This window comes from Bombina bombina, chromosome 2, assembly GCF_027579735.1.
Source record: "Bombina bombina isolate aBomBom1 chromosome 2, aBomBom1.pri, whole genome shotgun sequence".
Taxonomy (NCBI): domain Eukaryota; kingdom Metazoa; phylum Chordata; class Amphibia; order Anura; family Bombinatoridae; genus Bombina; species Bombina bombina.
Window position 1 is genome coordinate 1,163,527,647 of NC_069500.1, and position 14,411 is coordinate 1,163,542,057.

The 14,411-nt window shown below is 35.6% G+C and overlaps 1 protein-coding gene across 2 annotated transcripts in view; it reads left to right on the forward strand.

The window, feature by feature from the left end:
* The window catches only part of WDR17 (WD repeat domain 17), a 343,395-nt gene that overhangs the window by 253,861 nt on the left and 75,123 nt on the right, over window positions 1–14,411 (forward strand). For both annotated transcript variants that reach the window (XM_053703848.1, XM_053703847.1), the window contains exons 19-20: window positions 9,734–9,798; window positions 13,488–13,620. In XM_053703848.1, the coding sequence (XP_053559823.1) occupies window positions 9,734–9,798; window positions 13,488–13,620 (198 nt within the window). The remainder of the gene's footprint in view (window positions 1–9,733; window positions 9,799–13,487; window positions 13,621–14,411) is intronic.

The following is a 14,411-nucleotide window of genomic DNA, read 5'->3' on the forward strand; positions in this document are numbered from 1 at the left end:
ATAATAGCTAACCAAGGTATTTTATAAATTATTTGCTTTGCAAGGGTTGCATTTTTATTTTAAAAAAAGGAAATAACTAAATAACTTTATTTCTAGCATTCCATTTTTTTGTTTGTTTTTCTGTCTGTGTGGGTAATTAGGGGTGGGATTATTTTCACCTGTTTGGGCCTTGCAAGCCTATAAATTTAGCACATTTACTCTGTGAGCTTGCTCTTTTAGGCTTGCTGTATTGATTCTCTGTTAAAGTAACATTGTCTGTTTAAGTATAATAGCTAACCAAGGTATTTTATAAATTATTTGCTTTGCAAGGGTTGCATTTTTATTTTAAAAAAAGGAAATAACTAAATAACTTTATTTCTAGCATTCCATTTTTTTGTTTGTTTTTCTGTCTGTGTGGGTAATTAGGGGTGGGATTATTTTCACCTGTTTGGGCCTTGCAAGCCTATAAATTTAGCACATTTACTCTGTGAGCTTGCTCTTTTAGGCTTGCTGTATTGATTCTCTGTTAAAGTAACATTGTCTGTTTAAGTATAATAGCTAACCAAGGTATTTTATAAATTATTTGCTTTGCAAGGGTTGCATTTTTATTTTAAAAAAAGGAAATAACTAAATAACTTTATTTCTAGCATTCCATTTTTTTGTTTGTTTTTCTGTCTGTGTGGGTAATTAGGGGTGGGATTATTTTCACCTGTTTGGGCCTTGCAAGCCTATAAATTTAGCACATTTACTCTGTGAGCTTGCTCTTTTAGGCTTGCTGTATTGATTCTCTGTTAAAGTAACATTGTCTGTTTAAGTATAATAGTTAGCTAACCAAGGTATTTTATAAATTATTTGCTTTGCAAGGGTTGCATTTTTATTTTAAAAAAAGGAAATAACTAAATAACTTTATTTCTAGCATTCCATTTTTTTGTTTGTTTTTCTGTCTGTGTGGGTAATTAGGGGTGGGATTATTTTCACCTGTTTGGGCCTTGCAAGCCTATAAATTTAGCACATTTACTCTGTGAGCTTGCTCTTTTAGGCTTGCTGTATTGATTCTCTGTTAAAGTAACATTGTCTGTTTAAGTATAATAGCTAACCAAGGTATTTTATAAATTATTTGCTTTGCAAGGGTTGCATTTTTATTTTAAAAAAAGGAAATAACTAAATAACTTTATTTCTAGCATTCCATTTTTTTGTTTGTTTTTCTGTCTGTGTGGGTAATTAGGGGTGGGATTATTTTCACCTGTTTGGGCCTTGCAAGCCTATAAATTTAGCACATTTACTCTGTGAGCTTGCTCTTTTAGGCTTGCTGTATTGATTCTCTGTTAAAGTAACATTGTCTGTTTAAGTATAATAGTAGCTAACCAAGGTATTTTATAAATTATTTGCTTTGCAAGGGTTGCATTTTTATTTTAAAAAAAGGAAATAACTAAATAACTTTATTTCTAGCATTCCATTTTTTTGTTTGTTTTTCTGTCTGTGTGGGTAATTAGGGGTGGGATTATTTTCACCTGTTTGGGCCTTGCAAGCCTATAAATTTAGCACATTTACTCTGTGAGCTTGCTCTTTTAGGCTTGCTGTATTGATTCTCTGTTAAAGTAACATTGTCTGTTTAAGTATAATAGCTAACCAAGGTATTTTATAAATTATTTGCTTTGCAAGGGTTGCATTTTTATTTTAAAAAAAGGAAATAACTAAATAACTTTATTTCTAGCATTCCATTTTTTTGTTTGTTTTTCTGTCTGTGTGGGTAATTAGGGGTGGGATTATTTTCACCTGTTTGGGCCTTGCAAGCCTATAAATTTAGCACATTTACTCTGTGAGCTTGCTCTTTTAGGCTTGCTGTATTGATTCTCTGTTAAAGTAACATTGTCTGTTTAAGTATAATAGTTAGCTAACCAAGGTATTTTATAAATTATTTGCTTTGCAAGGGTTGCATTTTTATTTTAAAAAAAGGAAATAACTAAATAACTTTATTTCTAGCATTCCATTTTTTTGTTTGTTTTTCTGTCTGTGTGGGTAATTAGGGGTGGGATTATTTTCACCTGTTTGGGCCTTGCAAGCCTATAAATTTAGCACATTTACTCTGTGAGCTTGCTCTTTTAGGCTTGCTGTATTGATTCTCTGTTAAAGTAACATTGTCTGTTTAAGTATAAGTAGCTAACCAAGGTATTTTATAAATTATTTGCTTTGCAAGGGTTGCATTTTTATTTTAAAAAAAGGAAATAACTAAATAACTTTATTTCTAGCATTCCATTTTTTTGTTTGTTTTTCTGTCTGTGTGGGTAATTAGGGGTGGGATTATTTTCACCTGTTTGGGCCTTGCAAGCCTATAAATTTAGCACATTTACTCTGTGAGCTTGCTCTTTTAGGCTTGCTGTATTGATTCTCTGTTAAAGTAACATTGTCTGTTTAAGTATAATAGCTAACCAAGGTATTTTATAAATTATTTGCTTTGCAAGGGTTGCATTTTTATTTTAAAAAAAGGAAATAACTAAATAACTTTATTTCTAGCATTCCATTTTTTTGTTTGTTTTTCTGTCTGTGTGGGTAATTAGGGGTGGGATTATTTTCACCTGTTTGGGCCTTGCAAGCCTATAAATTTAGCACATTTACTCTGTGAGCTTGCTCTTTTAGGCTTGCTGTATTGATTCTCTGTTAAAGTAACATTGTCTGTTTAAGTATAATAGCTAACCAAGGTATTTTATAAATTATTTGCTTTGCAAGGGTTGCATTTTTATTTTAAAAAAAGGAAATAACTAAATAACTTTATTTCTAGCATTCCATTTTTTTGTTTGTTTTTTCTGTCTGTGTGGGTAATTAGGGGTGGGATTATTTTCACCTGTTTGGGCCTTGCAAGCCTATAAATTTAGCACATTTACTCTGTGAGCTTGCTCTTTTAGGCTTGCTGTATTGATTCTCTGTTAAAGTAACATTGTCTGTTTAAGTATAATAGTTAGCTAACCAAGGTATTTTATAAATTATTTGCTTTGCAAGGGTTGCATTTTTATTTTAAAAAAAGGAAATAACTAAATAACTTTATTTCTAGCATTCCATTTTTTTGTTTGTTTTTCTGTCTGTGTGGGTAATTAGGGGTGGGATTATTTTCACCTGTTTGGGCCTTGCAAGCCTATAAATTTAGCACATTTACTCTGTGAGCTTGCTCTTTTAGGCTTGCTGTATTGATTCTCTGTTAAAGTAACATTGTCTGTTTAAGTATAATAGCTAACCAAGGTATTTTATAAATTATTTGCTTTGCAAGGGTTGCATTTTTTATTTTAAAAAAAGGAAATAACTAAATAACTTTATTTCTAGCATTCCATTTTTTTGTTTGTTTTTCTGTCTGTGTGGGTAATTAGGGGTGGGATTATTTTCACCTGTTTGGGCCTTGCAAGCCTATAAATTTAGCACATTTACTCTGTGAGCTTGCTCTTTTAGGCTTGCTGTATTGATTCTCTGTTAAAGTAACATTGTCTGTTTAAGTATAATAGCTAACCAAGGTATTTTATAAATTATTTGCTTTGCAAGGGTTGCATTTTTATTTTAAAAAAAGGAAATAACTAAATAACTTTATTTCTAGCATTCCATTTTTTTGTTTGTTTTTCTGTCTGTGTGGGTAATTAGGGGTGGGATTATTTTCACCTGTTTGGGCCTTGCAAGCCTATAAATTTAGCACATTTACTCTGTGAGCTTGCTCTTTTAGGCTTGCTGTATTGATTCTCTGTTAAAGTATCATTGTCTGTTTAAGTATAATAGTTAGCTAACCAAGGTATTTTATAAATTATTTGCTTTGCAAGGGTTGCATTTTTATTTTAAAAAAAGGAAATAACTAAATAACTTTATTTCTAGCATTCCATTTTTTTGTTTGTTTTTCTGTCTGTGTGGGTAATTAGGGGTGGGATTATTTTCACCTGTTTGGGCCTTGCAAGCCTATAAATTTAGCACATTTACTCTGTGAGCTTGCTCTTTTAGGCTTGCTGTATTGATTCTCTGTTAAAGTAACATTGTCTGTTTAAGTATAATAGTTAGCTAACCAAGGTATTTTATAAATTATTTGCTTTGCAAGGGTTGCATTTTTATTTTAAAAAAAGGAAATAACTAAATAACTTTATTTCTAGCATTCCATTTTTTTGTTTGTTTTTCTGTCTGTGTGGGTAATTAGGGGTGGGATTATTTTCACCTGTTTGGGCCTTGCAAGCCTATAAATTTAGCACATTTACTCTGTGAGCTTGCTCTTTTAGGCTTGCTGTATTGATTCTCTGTTAAAGTAACATTGTCTGTTTAAGTATAATAGCTAACCAAGGTATTTTATAAATTATTTGCTTTGCAAGGGTTGCATTTTTATTTTAAAAAAAGGAAATAACTAAATAACTTTATTTCTAGCATTCCATTTTTTTGTTTGTTTTTCTGTCTGTGTGGGTAATTAGGGGTGGGATTATTTTCACCTGTTTGGGCCTTGCAAGCCTATAAATTTAGCACATTTACTCTGTGAGCTTGCTCTTTTAGGCTTGCTGTATTGATTCTCTGTTAAAGTAACATTGTCTGTTTAAGTATAATAGCTAACCAAGGTATTTTATAAATTATTTGCTTTGCAAGGGTTGCATTTTTATTTTAAAAAAAGGAAATAACTAAATAACTTTATTTCTAGCATTCCATTTTTTTGTTTGTTTTTCTGTCTGTGTGGGTAATTAGGGGTGGGATTATTTTCACCTGTTTGGGCCTTGCAAGCCTATAAATTTAGCACATTTACTCTGTGAGCTTGCTCTTTTAGGCTTGCTGTATTGATTCTCTGTTAAAGTAACATTGTCTGTTTAAGTATAATAGTTAGCTAACCAAGGTATTTTATAAATTATTTGCTTTGCAAGGGTTGCATTTTTATTTTAAAAAAAGGAAATAACTAAATAACTTTATTTCTAGCATTCCATTTTTTTGTTTGTTTTTCTGTCTGTGTGGGTAATTAGGGGTGGGATTATTTTCACCTGTTGGGGCCTTGCAAGCCTATAAATTTAGCACATTTACTCTGTGAGCTTGCTCTTTTAGGCTTGCTGTATTGATTCTCTGTTAAAGTAACATTGTCTGTTTAAGTATAATAGCTAACCAAGGTATTTTATAAATTATTTGCTTTGCAAGGGTTGCATTTTTATTTTAAAAAAAGGAAATAACTAAATAACTTTATTTCTAGCATTCCATTTTTTTGTTTGTTTTTCTGTCTGTGTGGGTAATTAGGGGTGGGATTATTTTCACCTGTTTGGGCCTTGCAAGCCTATAAATTTAGCACATTTACTCTGTGAGCTTGCTCTTTTAGGCTTGCTGTATTGATTCTCTGTTAAAGTAACATTGTCTGTTTAAGTATAATAGTTAGCTAACCAAGGTAGTTAGGCAAACAAGGTTTTGGGGTAACCAAGGGGAAATATATTTATTTAATACTTTTAAGTTAAACCTTTTATTAAGAATGTGTGAGAATCTCATTCAGTGTACAGTTTGCCACATGTTTGCATCACTGGAGCAGCCGCTTCTGGGATTATATGTTTGTGGCAAGTGCGAGCATATTGTCTCTTTAGAAACTCGTATTGGGGATCTGGAGGAACGAATTGCAACACTACATGAAATTCAGACACTTGAAAGGGAAATGGATAGGACTGAGCTGGTTGTTAATGGTTCCAGCAGTGGGAATGGGGAGGATTCAGATGAGGAGACTCCAGGATGTAGCTGGGTCACAGAGGGCGAAGTAAGCGGAAGAGACAGGCCAGTTCTGAGCTGGTACACCCCAATAGATTTGCAAGATTAAGTGAAGATGTTGGGGATATCAGTTCAGGGGTGGCAGTGTCAGAGAGGGCCGTGTTGCCTAGTATAGTGAACAGTCCTTTAGCTGTGGAAGAGGAGCATACTATGGTGGGCAGTCCTTCAGTCATGGAAGAGGGGCATACAAGTCAGGGCCAGAGGCAGATGTTGGTGGTAGGAGACTCTATTATAAGGAAGGTTGATAGGGTAATTTGTCATCCAGACCCTTTACATAGAACAGTTTGCTGTCTTCCAGGGGCTCGTGTTAGGCATATTGTGGAGCGTATTGATAGATTGTTAGAGGGATGCGGGTCTGATCCTGCAGTCATGGTGCATATTGGTACTAATGAAGAAATCAGTGGGAGATGGAGAGTCCTAAAAAATGACTTCAGGGAGTTAGGTAGCAAGCTTAAAGCAAGGACCTCCAAAGTAATATTTTCAGAGATATTACCAGTGCCGTGTGTTAACTCAGTAAGGCAGAAGGAGCTAAGGTCTGTTAATTCATGGCTAAAAACATGGTGTAAAAATGAGGGGTTTGACTTTTTAGAACACTGGGCTGATTTTTCACTAGGGTACAAATTGTACAGTAAGGATGGATTGCACCTGAATGACATGGGTGCAGGTGTGTTGGGGGAAAGGATGGTAGCACGTTTAGAGAACCTTTTAAACTAGGCAAAGGGGGGGAGGGTCAATTAGAACAAAATAGAACAGAGAGATCAGTGTCTGAATATGTCACTCCCTTAATATCTCAAGGAAGGGATGACTTAAGAAATGTCACATTAGAAAGTATAGAGGAAAGTACACCAAGTAGCAGCAGAAAGCACATGAAAATTAAATGTATGACAACAAATGCAAGAAGCATGACAGGTAAAATGGGGGAGCTGACGCTCTTAGTTGCAGAAGAGGACTATGATGTTATCAGTATAACTGAAACTTGGTGGGATGATTCACATGACTGGGCAGTTAACTTAGAGGGGTATACATTATTTAGGAGGGACAGGAATAATAAAAGGGGTGGAGGAATCTGCATGTATATTAAACCTGACCTTAAACCTACAATAAGGGAAGATATTTATGATACAAGTGACAATGTAGAGACCCTGTGGGTTGAAATAAAGAGTGGGGGGAAAAATCCTAAAAAAATATTACTAGGAACATGCTACAAGCCTCCCAACATTAGTGACCCGGAGGAAACTCAACTACTTATCCAAATAGGTAAGGCTGCTAATAACAGTGCTGTAATTATGGGAGATTTTAACTACCCTGATATAAACTGGGCCAATGAAACTAGTAATTCAGCTAAGGGGGATAGATTTTTAAATGTTCTCAGGGATAACTTCTTGTCACAATTAATAGAGGAGCCAACTAGGAGTAAAGCTATATTGGATTTAGTGCTATCAAACAATACAGATATAATATCAAACATAGAAGTTAAAGAACATTTGGGTAACAGTGATCATAACATGGTCACATTTGAAATCTCTTTTCATATGCAGTGTTTTAAAGGCTTAACTAAGACTTTTAATTTCAAGAAAGCAAAATTCAACGATTTAAGGAAATCATTAAATAATATAAATTGGGACAATGTATTTTCTAATAAAAATACAGAGGATAAATGGATAATATTTAAAAATTTGTTAAATAAATATACATATCAATACATACCATATGGTTATAAAAATAAAAATAAAAAAACTAAGCCGTTATGGCTAAATAAAAATGTGTTAAAAGAAATTAGGAAAAAACGTAGGGCATTTAAATTATTAAAAGAAAATAGTACAGACTCAGCATACAATATTTATAAGGAATGTAACAAAGCATGCAAAAAAGCAATCAAATTAGCCAAAATTGAAAATGAAAAATTAATTGCCAAGGATTCTAAGTCTAACCCTAAAAGGTTCTTTAAGTACATAAATAGCAAAAAGTCTAAGAAGGATAATATAGGTACATTAAAATGTGTGGAGGGTAGCATGATAAATAATGACAGGGAGAAGGCTGAGGTACTAAACCAGTTTTTTTCTTCAGTATACACAAGAGAGGAACCATTGAATGATACTTTGGAACAGAATAGAACATGCCAGTCCATACCACTAACTGGGTTTTGTTTAGAGGATATCAGGAAAAAACAAAAAAATATTAAGGTAAATAAAACTCCAGGCCCAGATGGAATACACCCAAGGGTGTTAAGTGAACTTAGCACTGTTATAGACAAACCTTTACTCTTAATTTTTCAAGACTCATTATCCTCAGGCATGGTACCCCAGGATTGGCGTAAAGCTGATGTGGTGCCACTCTTCAAAAAGGGAAGCAGGGATGATCCAGGAAGCTATAGACCAGTTAGTCTGACATCAATAGTGGGGAAGATATTTGAAGGGATTATAAGGGATTATATTGATGAGCATATTCGTGTAAACAAGATTATGAGTTCTAATCAGCATGGCTTTAGGAGAAATAGATCATGTCAAACTAATCTAATTAGATTCTACGAGGAAGTAAGTAAAAATATAGATAAAGGGGAATCAGTTGATGTGATATACTTAGATTTTGCAAAGGCATTTGATACAGTGCCACATGAGAGATTAATGCACAAAATTAAGGGACTGGGAATAGCTGAAAATGTTAGCTCATGGATAAATAACTGGATAAAAGATAGGGAGCAACGAGTAGCAGTAAATGGATCATACTCAGATTGGACAAAGGTAATCAGTGGCGTCCCCCAGGGATCAGTACTGGGCCCTGTTCTTTTTAATATTTTTATAAATGACTTGGAGCAAGGATTAAATAGCGACATCTCTATTTTTGCAGATGATACTAAGTTAAGTAAGGTCATTAGGTCAGAGCAGGATGAACTCTCTTTGCAAAGGGATTTGCTAAAATTAGAACTATGGGCAAGTGAATGGAAAATGAGATTTAATACGGAAAAATGTAAGGTTCTACATTTTGGAAGTAAAAATAAGCAGGCTATGTATTTTTTAAATGGGAAAAGACTTAGCCAAACACAGGAGGAAAGGGATTTGGGAGTAGTAATAGATAACAAGCTAAAGATGAGTGCACAATGCAGGGCAGCGGCTTCAAAGGCTAATAAGATACTAGCATGTATTAAAAGAGGCATTGATTCAAGGGAGGAAAGCATAATTCTGTCATTATATAAAGCCCTGGTAAGACCTCACCTTGAGTTTGGAGTGCAGTTCTGGGGACCGATTGCTAAAAAAGATATTGCAGAACTAGAAAAAGTTCAGAGAAGGGCCACAAAGCTAATAAGGGGATTGGAGAAATTAACCTATGAGGAGAGGCTAGCCAAACTGGGTCTGTTCTCTTTAGAAAAAAGGCGCTTGAGAGGTGACATGATTACTTTATATAAATATATTCAAGGCCCATATACAGAGATGGCAGAAGCTCTTTTTATTCCAAGAAAATTGGTTCTGACAAGAGGTCATAATTTAAGGTTGGAGGAAAGGAGATTTAATCTCCTGCAACGGAAATGTTTTTTCACTGTAAGAGCAATAAAATTGTGGAACTCATTACCAAAGGAGGTAGTGAATGCCAATACCATAGATACATTTAAAAATAGTCTGGATAAATTTCTGTATATAAACAAAATTCATGGATATGATTGCTAGTATTAAATGGGTCACATTTTAATGGGGTTATTTAAGCTTAACTGGAGCTTTTTGTAAGTATTTTAGATTTGTATAGGTTGAACTCGATGGACTTCAGTCTTTTTTCAACCTTATCTACTATGTTACTATGTTACTATGTATGTTACTGTGAATCAGGCATCAGAAGTTTGATGTTGTAAAGGCTAATGGTTGTGGTGGTTCTAAATTTGCTTCTAAAATGCTGAAAAATATTAACAAAAAAGTTTTGCATTGATGACATCTTTATTATGGAATAGTGCTGGACTTCGTATGGGTAAAAGCACACATTTGGTTAAATCATTTAAATGAATGTATTTTTTTATGTATCTTTGTAGTGGGACAAGGCATTATCAGTTGCTCCAGGGGTTTCTATGAAATACTGGAAAAAACTAATGCAAAGGTAAGAAGACATAAGTTCAGACTAATTGATATAAATAGAAGCACATTTTTGTTATTGTAAAACCTGGATAAACTTGCAAAAAAGTTTCATGGGCACTCCCTTCTGCAGTTCCCTCTACAGGTTCCTTTTATGATACAACCTGCTGCTGCATAGTGACAAATACTTATGTACGCTCATAAGCCTACTTAAGTATGCTCTAATGGAAAGGGACCATGTTTCATACAATGGCCCACAAACCATGGGCAGGGCTTAGAGACATGAGAAAATGTTGGGAGGTGTGTGTATGTGTGTATATGTATATATATATATATATATATATATATATATATATATATATATATATATATATATAGGTCTTTGTCAGTGCCCTCCCTACTTTTTAATGCATGCCCTCCTATATGTGATTTATGGAGATGCCACTGTCAAATAGAATAGTAGCAAGAAAATGTGATATTAGAAGCAAATTGAAAACTTTTTTTAAATTGACTGCTGTATCTGAATTGACAATCATAATAAACTCCATTGTTTCAATAGTCTTAGATTTTAACAATGTTAATCCACAATTAAATTATGAAAAAAAACTGAATATCATCTTATATTGTAGTTTAATATATTGATTATTATTTCTCATATAAAGCACAAGCAGTTATTTATAACAATATATGAAGCACTAGCGCAGCTATTATAAAATGTTGTACAATGGTTACAATATACTTATTATTAAAACAAAACTGTATAAACCAAAATAAAGAGGTTGAAGGTTCTGCCATCAAGTGCAAAGTTATCCAATTTGAGTCCTCAAGAGCCAGAGTTATGCCAGGGTTGCAGAATCTTAATGTCTGAGGGCAGAATACTCAATACAATTCAATCAATAAGCTTATTCCTCAAGCAGTAAAATCCTTTAACCCCTTAATGACCACAGCACTTTTCCATTTTCTGTCCGTTTGGGACCAAGGCTATTTTTACATTTTTGAGGTGTTTGTGTTTAGCTGTAATTTTCCTCTTACTCATTTACTGTACCCACACATATTATATACCATTTTTCTCGCCATTAAATGGACTTTCTAAAGATACCATTATTTTCATCATATCTTATAATTTACTATAAAAAAATTATAAAATATGAGGAAAAAATGGAAAAAAACACACTTTTTCTAACTTTGACTCCCAAAATCTGTTACACATCTACAACCACCAAAAAACACCCATGCTAAATAGTTTCTAAATTTTGTCCTGATTTTAGAAATACCCAATGTTTACATGTTCTTTGCTTTTTTGTAAACTATAGGGCCATAAATACAAGTAGCACTTTGCTATTTCCAAACCATTTCTTTTCAAAATTAGCGCTAGTTACATTAGAACACTGATATCTTTCAGGAATCTCTGAATATCCATTGACATGTATATATATATTTTTTTTAGTAGACAACCCAAAGTATTGATCTAGGCTCATTTTGGTATATTTCATGCCACCATTTCACCGCCAAATGCAATCAAATACAAAAAATCGTTCACTTTTCACAATTTTTTTCACAAACTTTTGGTTTCTAACTTAAATTATTTACAAACAGCTTGTGCAATTATGGCATAAATGGTTGTAAATTCTTCTCTGGGATCCCCTTTGTTCAGAAATAGCAGACATATATGACTTTGGCGTTGCTTTTTGGTAATTAGAAGGCCGCTAAATGCCACTGCGCACCACACGTGTATTATGCCCAGCAGTGAAGGGGTTAATTAGGGAGCATGTAGGGAGCTTTTTGGGGTAGTTTTAGCTTTAGTGTAGTGTAGTGTAGTAGACAACCCCAAGTATTGATCTAGGCCAATTTTGGTATATTTCATGCCACCATTTCACCGCCAAATGCGATCAAATTAAAAAAAAGTTAATTTTTTCTCAATTTTAGGTTTCTCACTGAAATTATTTACAAACACCTTGTGCAATTATGGCACAAATGGTTGTAAATGCTTCTCTGGGATCCCCTTTGTTCAGAAATAGCAGACATATATGGCTTTGGCATTGCTTTTTGGTAATTAGAAGGCCTCTAAATGCCGCTGCTCATCACACGTGTATTATGGCTAGCAGTGAAGGGGTTAATTATGTAGCTTGTAGGGAGCTTGCAGGGTTAATTTTAGCTTTAGTGTAGAGCTCAGCCTCCCACCTGAAACATCAGACCCCCTGATCCCTCCCAAACAGCTCTCTTCCCTCCCCCACCCCACAATTGTCCCCGCCATCTTAAGTACTGGCAGAAAGTCTGCCAGTACTAAAATAAAAGGTATTTGGCCCTTTTTAAAAAAAAAAAAAAAAAAAAGCATATTTACATATGCTGATGTGTAGGATCCCCATTAGACCCCGACCTCACTGATCCCCCACCAAACAGCTCTCTAACCCTTCCCATCTGCAATAATGGGCGCCATATTGGGTACTGGCAGCTGTCTGCCAGTACCCAGTTTTGTAAAAAAATGTGCCTTTTTTTTCCAAAAATGCCCTTTTCTGTAGTGTAGCTTTCCCCCCCCACCAAGACCAACCCCCAACCCCTTCCAGGTCCCTTAGATTACATCTGTAATATTTAAAAAGTATTAGTTTTTTTAACTTAACTTTTTTTTTTTCTGTAGTGTAGTGGTTCCCACCCGCTCCCGCCCCGTGCACGCGCCCGCCCACCACCCCCCGTGCACGCGCGCGCTCCCGTGCGCGCCCCCGTAGGTGCCGCCCCCGATCCCGCTTCCAACCTCCACTCCACACAGAGCATCGATGGCTGCCCACCCGCCTCCCACGTAAGCTCCCACCCACCAAAGATACCGGCCATCGATGTCCGGTGCAGAGAGGGCCACAGAGTGGCTCTCTCTGTATCGGATGGCCAAGGGGGGTTATTTCAGGATGCCTCCATATCGATGCATCACTGCAATAACCGGAAAGCAGCTGGAAGCGAGCAGGATCGCTTCCAGCTGCTTTCCAGACCAAGGACGTACGCCACACGTCCTCGGTCATTAACTGCATTTTTTTGGAGGACGTGTGGTGTACGTCCTTGGTCGTTAAGGGGTTAAGGGATATGAGACTTAATTTTTTTTCTTTCCTGATTTAGATAGATCATACAATTTTAAACAACTTTCCAATTTTCTTCAATTAACAAATGTGCTTTGCTCTCTTGGTATCCTTTGTTGAAGGATCAGCAAATGCATTACTAGGAGCTAGCTGAACACATAACATAAGCCAATGACAAGAGGCGTATATGTGCAGTCACCAATCAACAGCTTGCTCCCTTTAGTGCTTTGCTGCATTCTTTTCAATAAGCTGATTAGATAATAGAAGAAAATTGAAAAGTTGTTTAAAATTGCATGTTCTGTCTGAGTCATAAAATAAAATTGTTGGGCTTCATATCCCTTTAAATCCTTGGCCACCCCAAGTCTAAAGTGTCCTTCAACATAAAGGAGCTTTTCAAGGGTTTCATACACCATCAAATATCAGCCCTGATTCAACCACTAAAAACAAACAAAGAATATTTAACCACATCTTATCTTTGTTTACAAGAACACGTTTTTTTATTCTGTGAAAATATTCCTTAAACATTACATTCCGGTATCACTTAAAATGTATTCTTAGTTGTGTTCTAAATTCATATAACTAAATAAAGTCTACAATAAGAATGTAGTTAACCTACGGAAGCCTAATGATCTATACAATACTTTAATTACAGAAGAGCAAGCCAGCTAATTGAAGAAGAAAATGATGATGTCATCCCCTATTGTATAGCTACTGGTGATGTGAAGAAACTTGTCAATTTTTTTACTTCCAGAGGACAACTTAAAGAAGCTTTGCTAGTGGCACAGGTATGATTATTTCCCTTCAGGCATCTCTAATATACATAGGCCTCTATTTATCAAGCCATCAACCGCAAATACGCTGGAATTCCGCAGCATATTTGTGGCGAACCTGATTCGCTTTAGTTATCAAACCCTACAGACCGGCAAAAGTAGAATTTAGTGACGTAACATACGATCCGCCGGACTCAGTTCGACACAGATCGATGCTTACGTCACTATAGATGTTCCGAATGCAAGTTCGGCACTATCTGACTACTTTTGCTAGTTATCAAATAACTAGCAGGTACGCTCAGCACTTTTCCAGCCCAGCGTACCTGGTTTTCAATCCGCCGCCCTGGAGGCCGCGGATGCCATAGGAATCAATGGGAGTCGGAGAGCAGCGAAAGCTCATGTTCGCTGCTGCCCGATATCCCATTGATTCCTATGGGAATGTCTACACCTAACACCCTAACATGTACCCCGAGTCTAAACACCCCTAACCTGCCCCCCCTACACCGCCGCCACCTACATTATACTTATTAACCCCTAAACCGCCGCTCCCAGACCCCGCCGCAACTAAATAAAGTGTTTAACCCCTAAACCGCTGCTCCCGGAGCCCACCGCCACTTACATTATACTTATCAACCCCTAATCTGCCCCCCCTACACCGCTGCCACCTACATTATATTTCTTAACCCCTAATCTGCCCCCCTACACCGCTGCCATTATATTAAATGTATTAACCCATAAACCTAACCCTAACCCTAACACCCCCTAACAAATATAATTTAACTAAATCGAAATCAATTATTCCTATT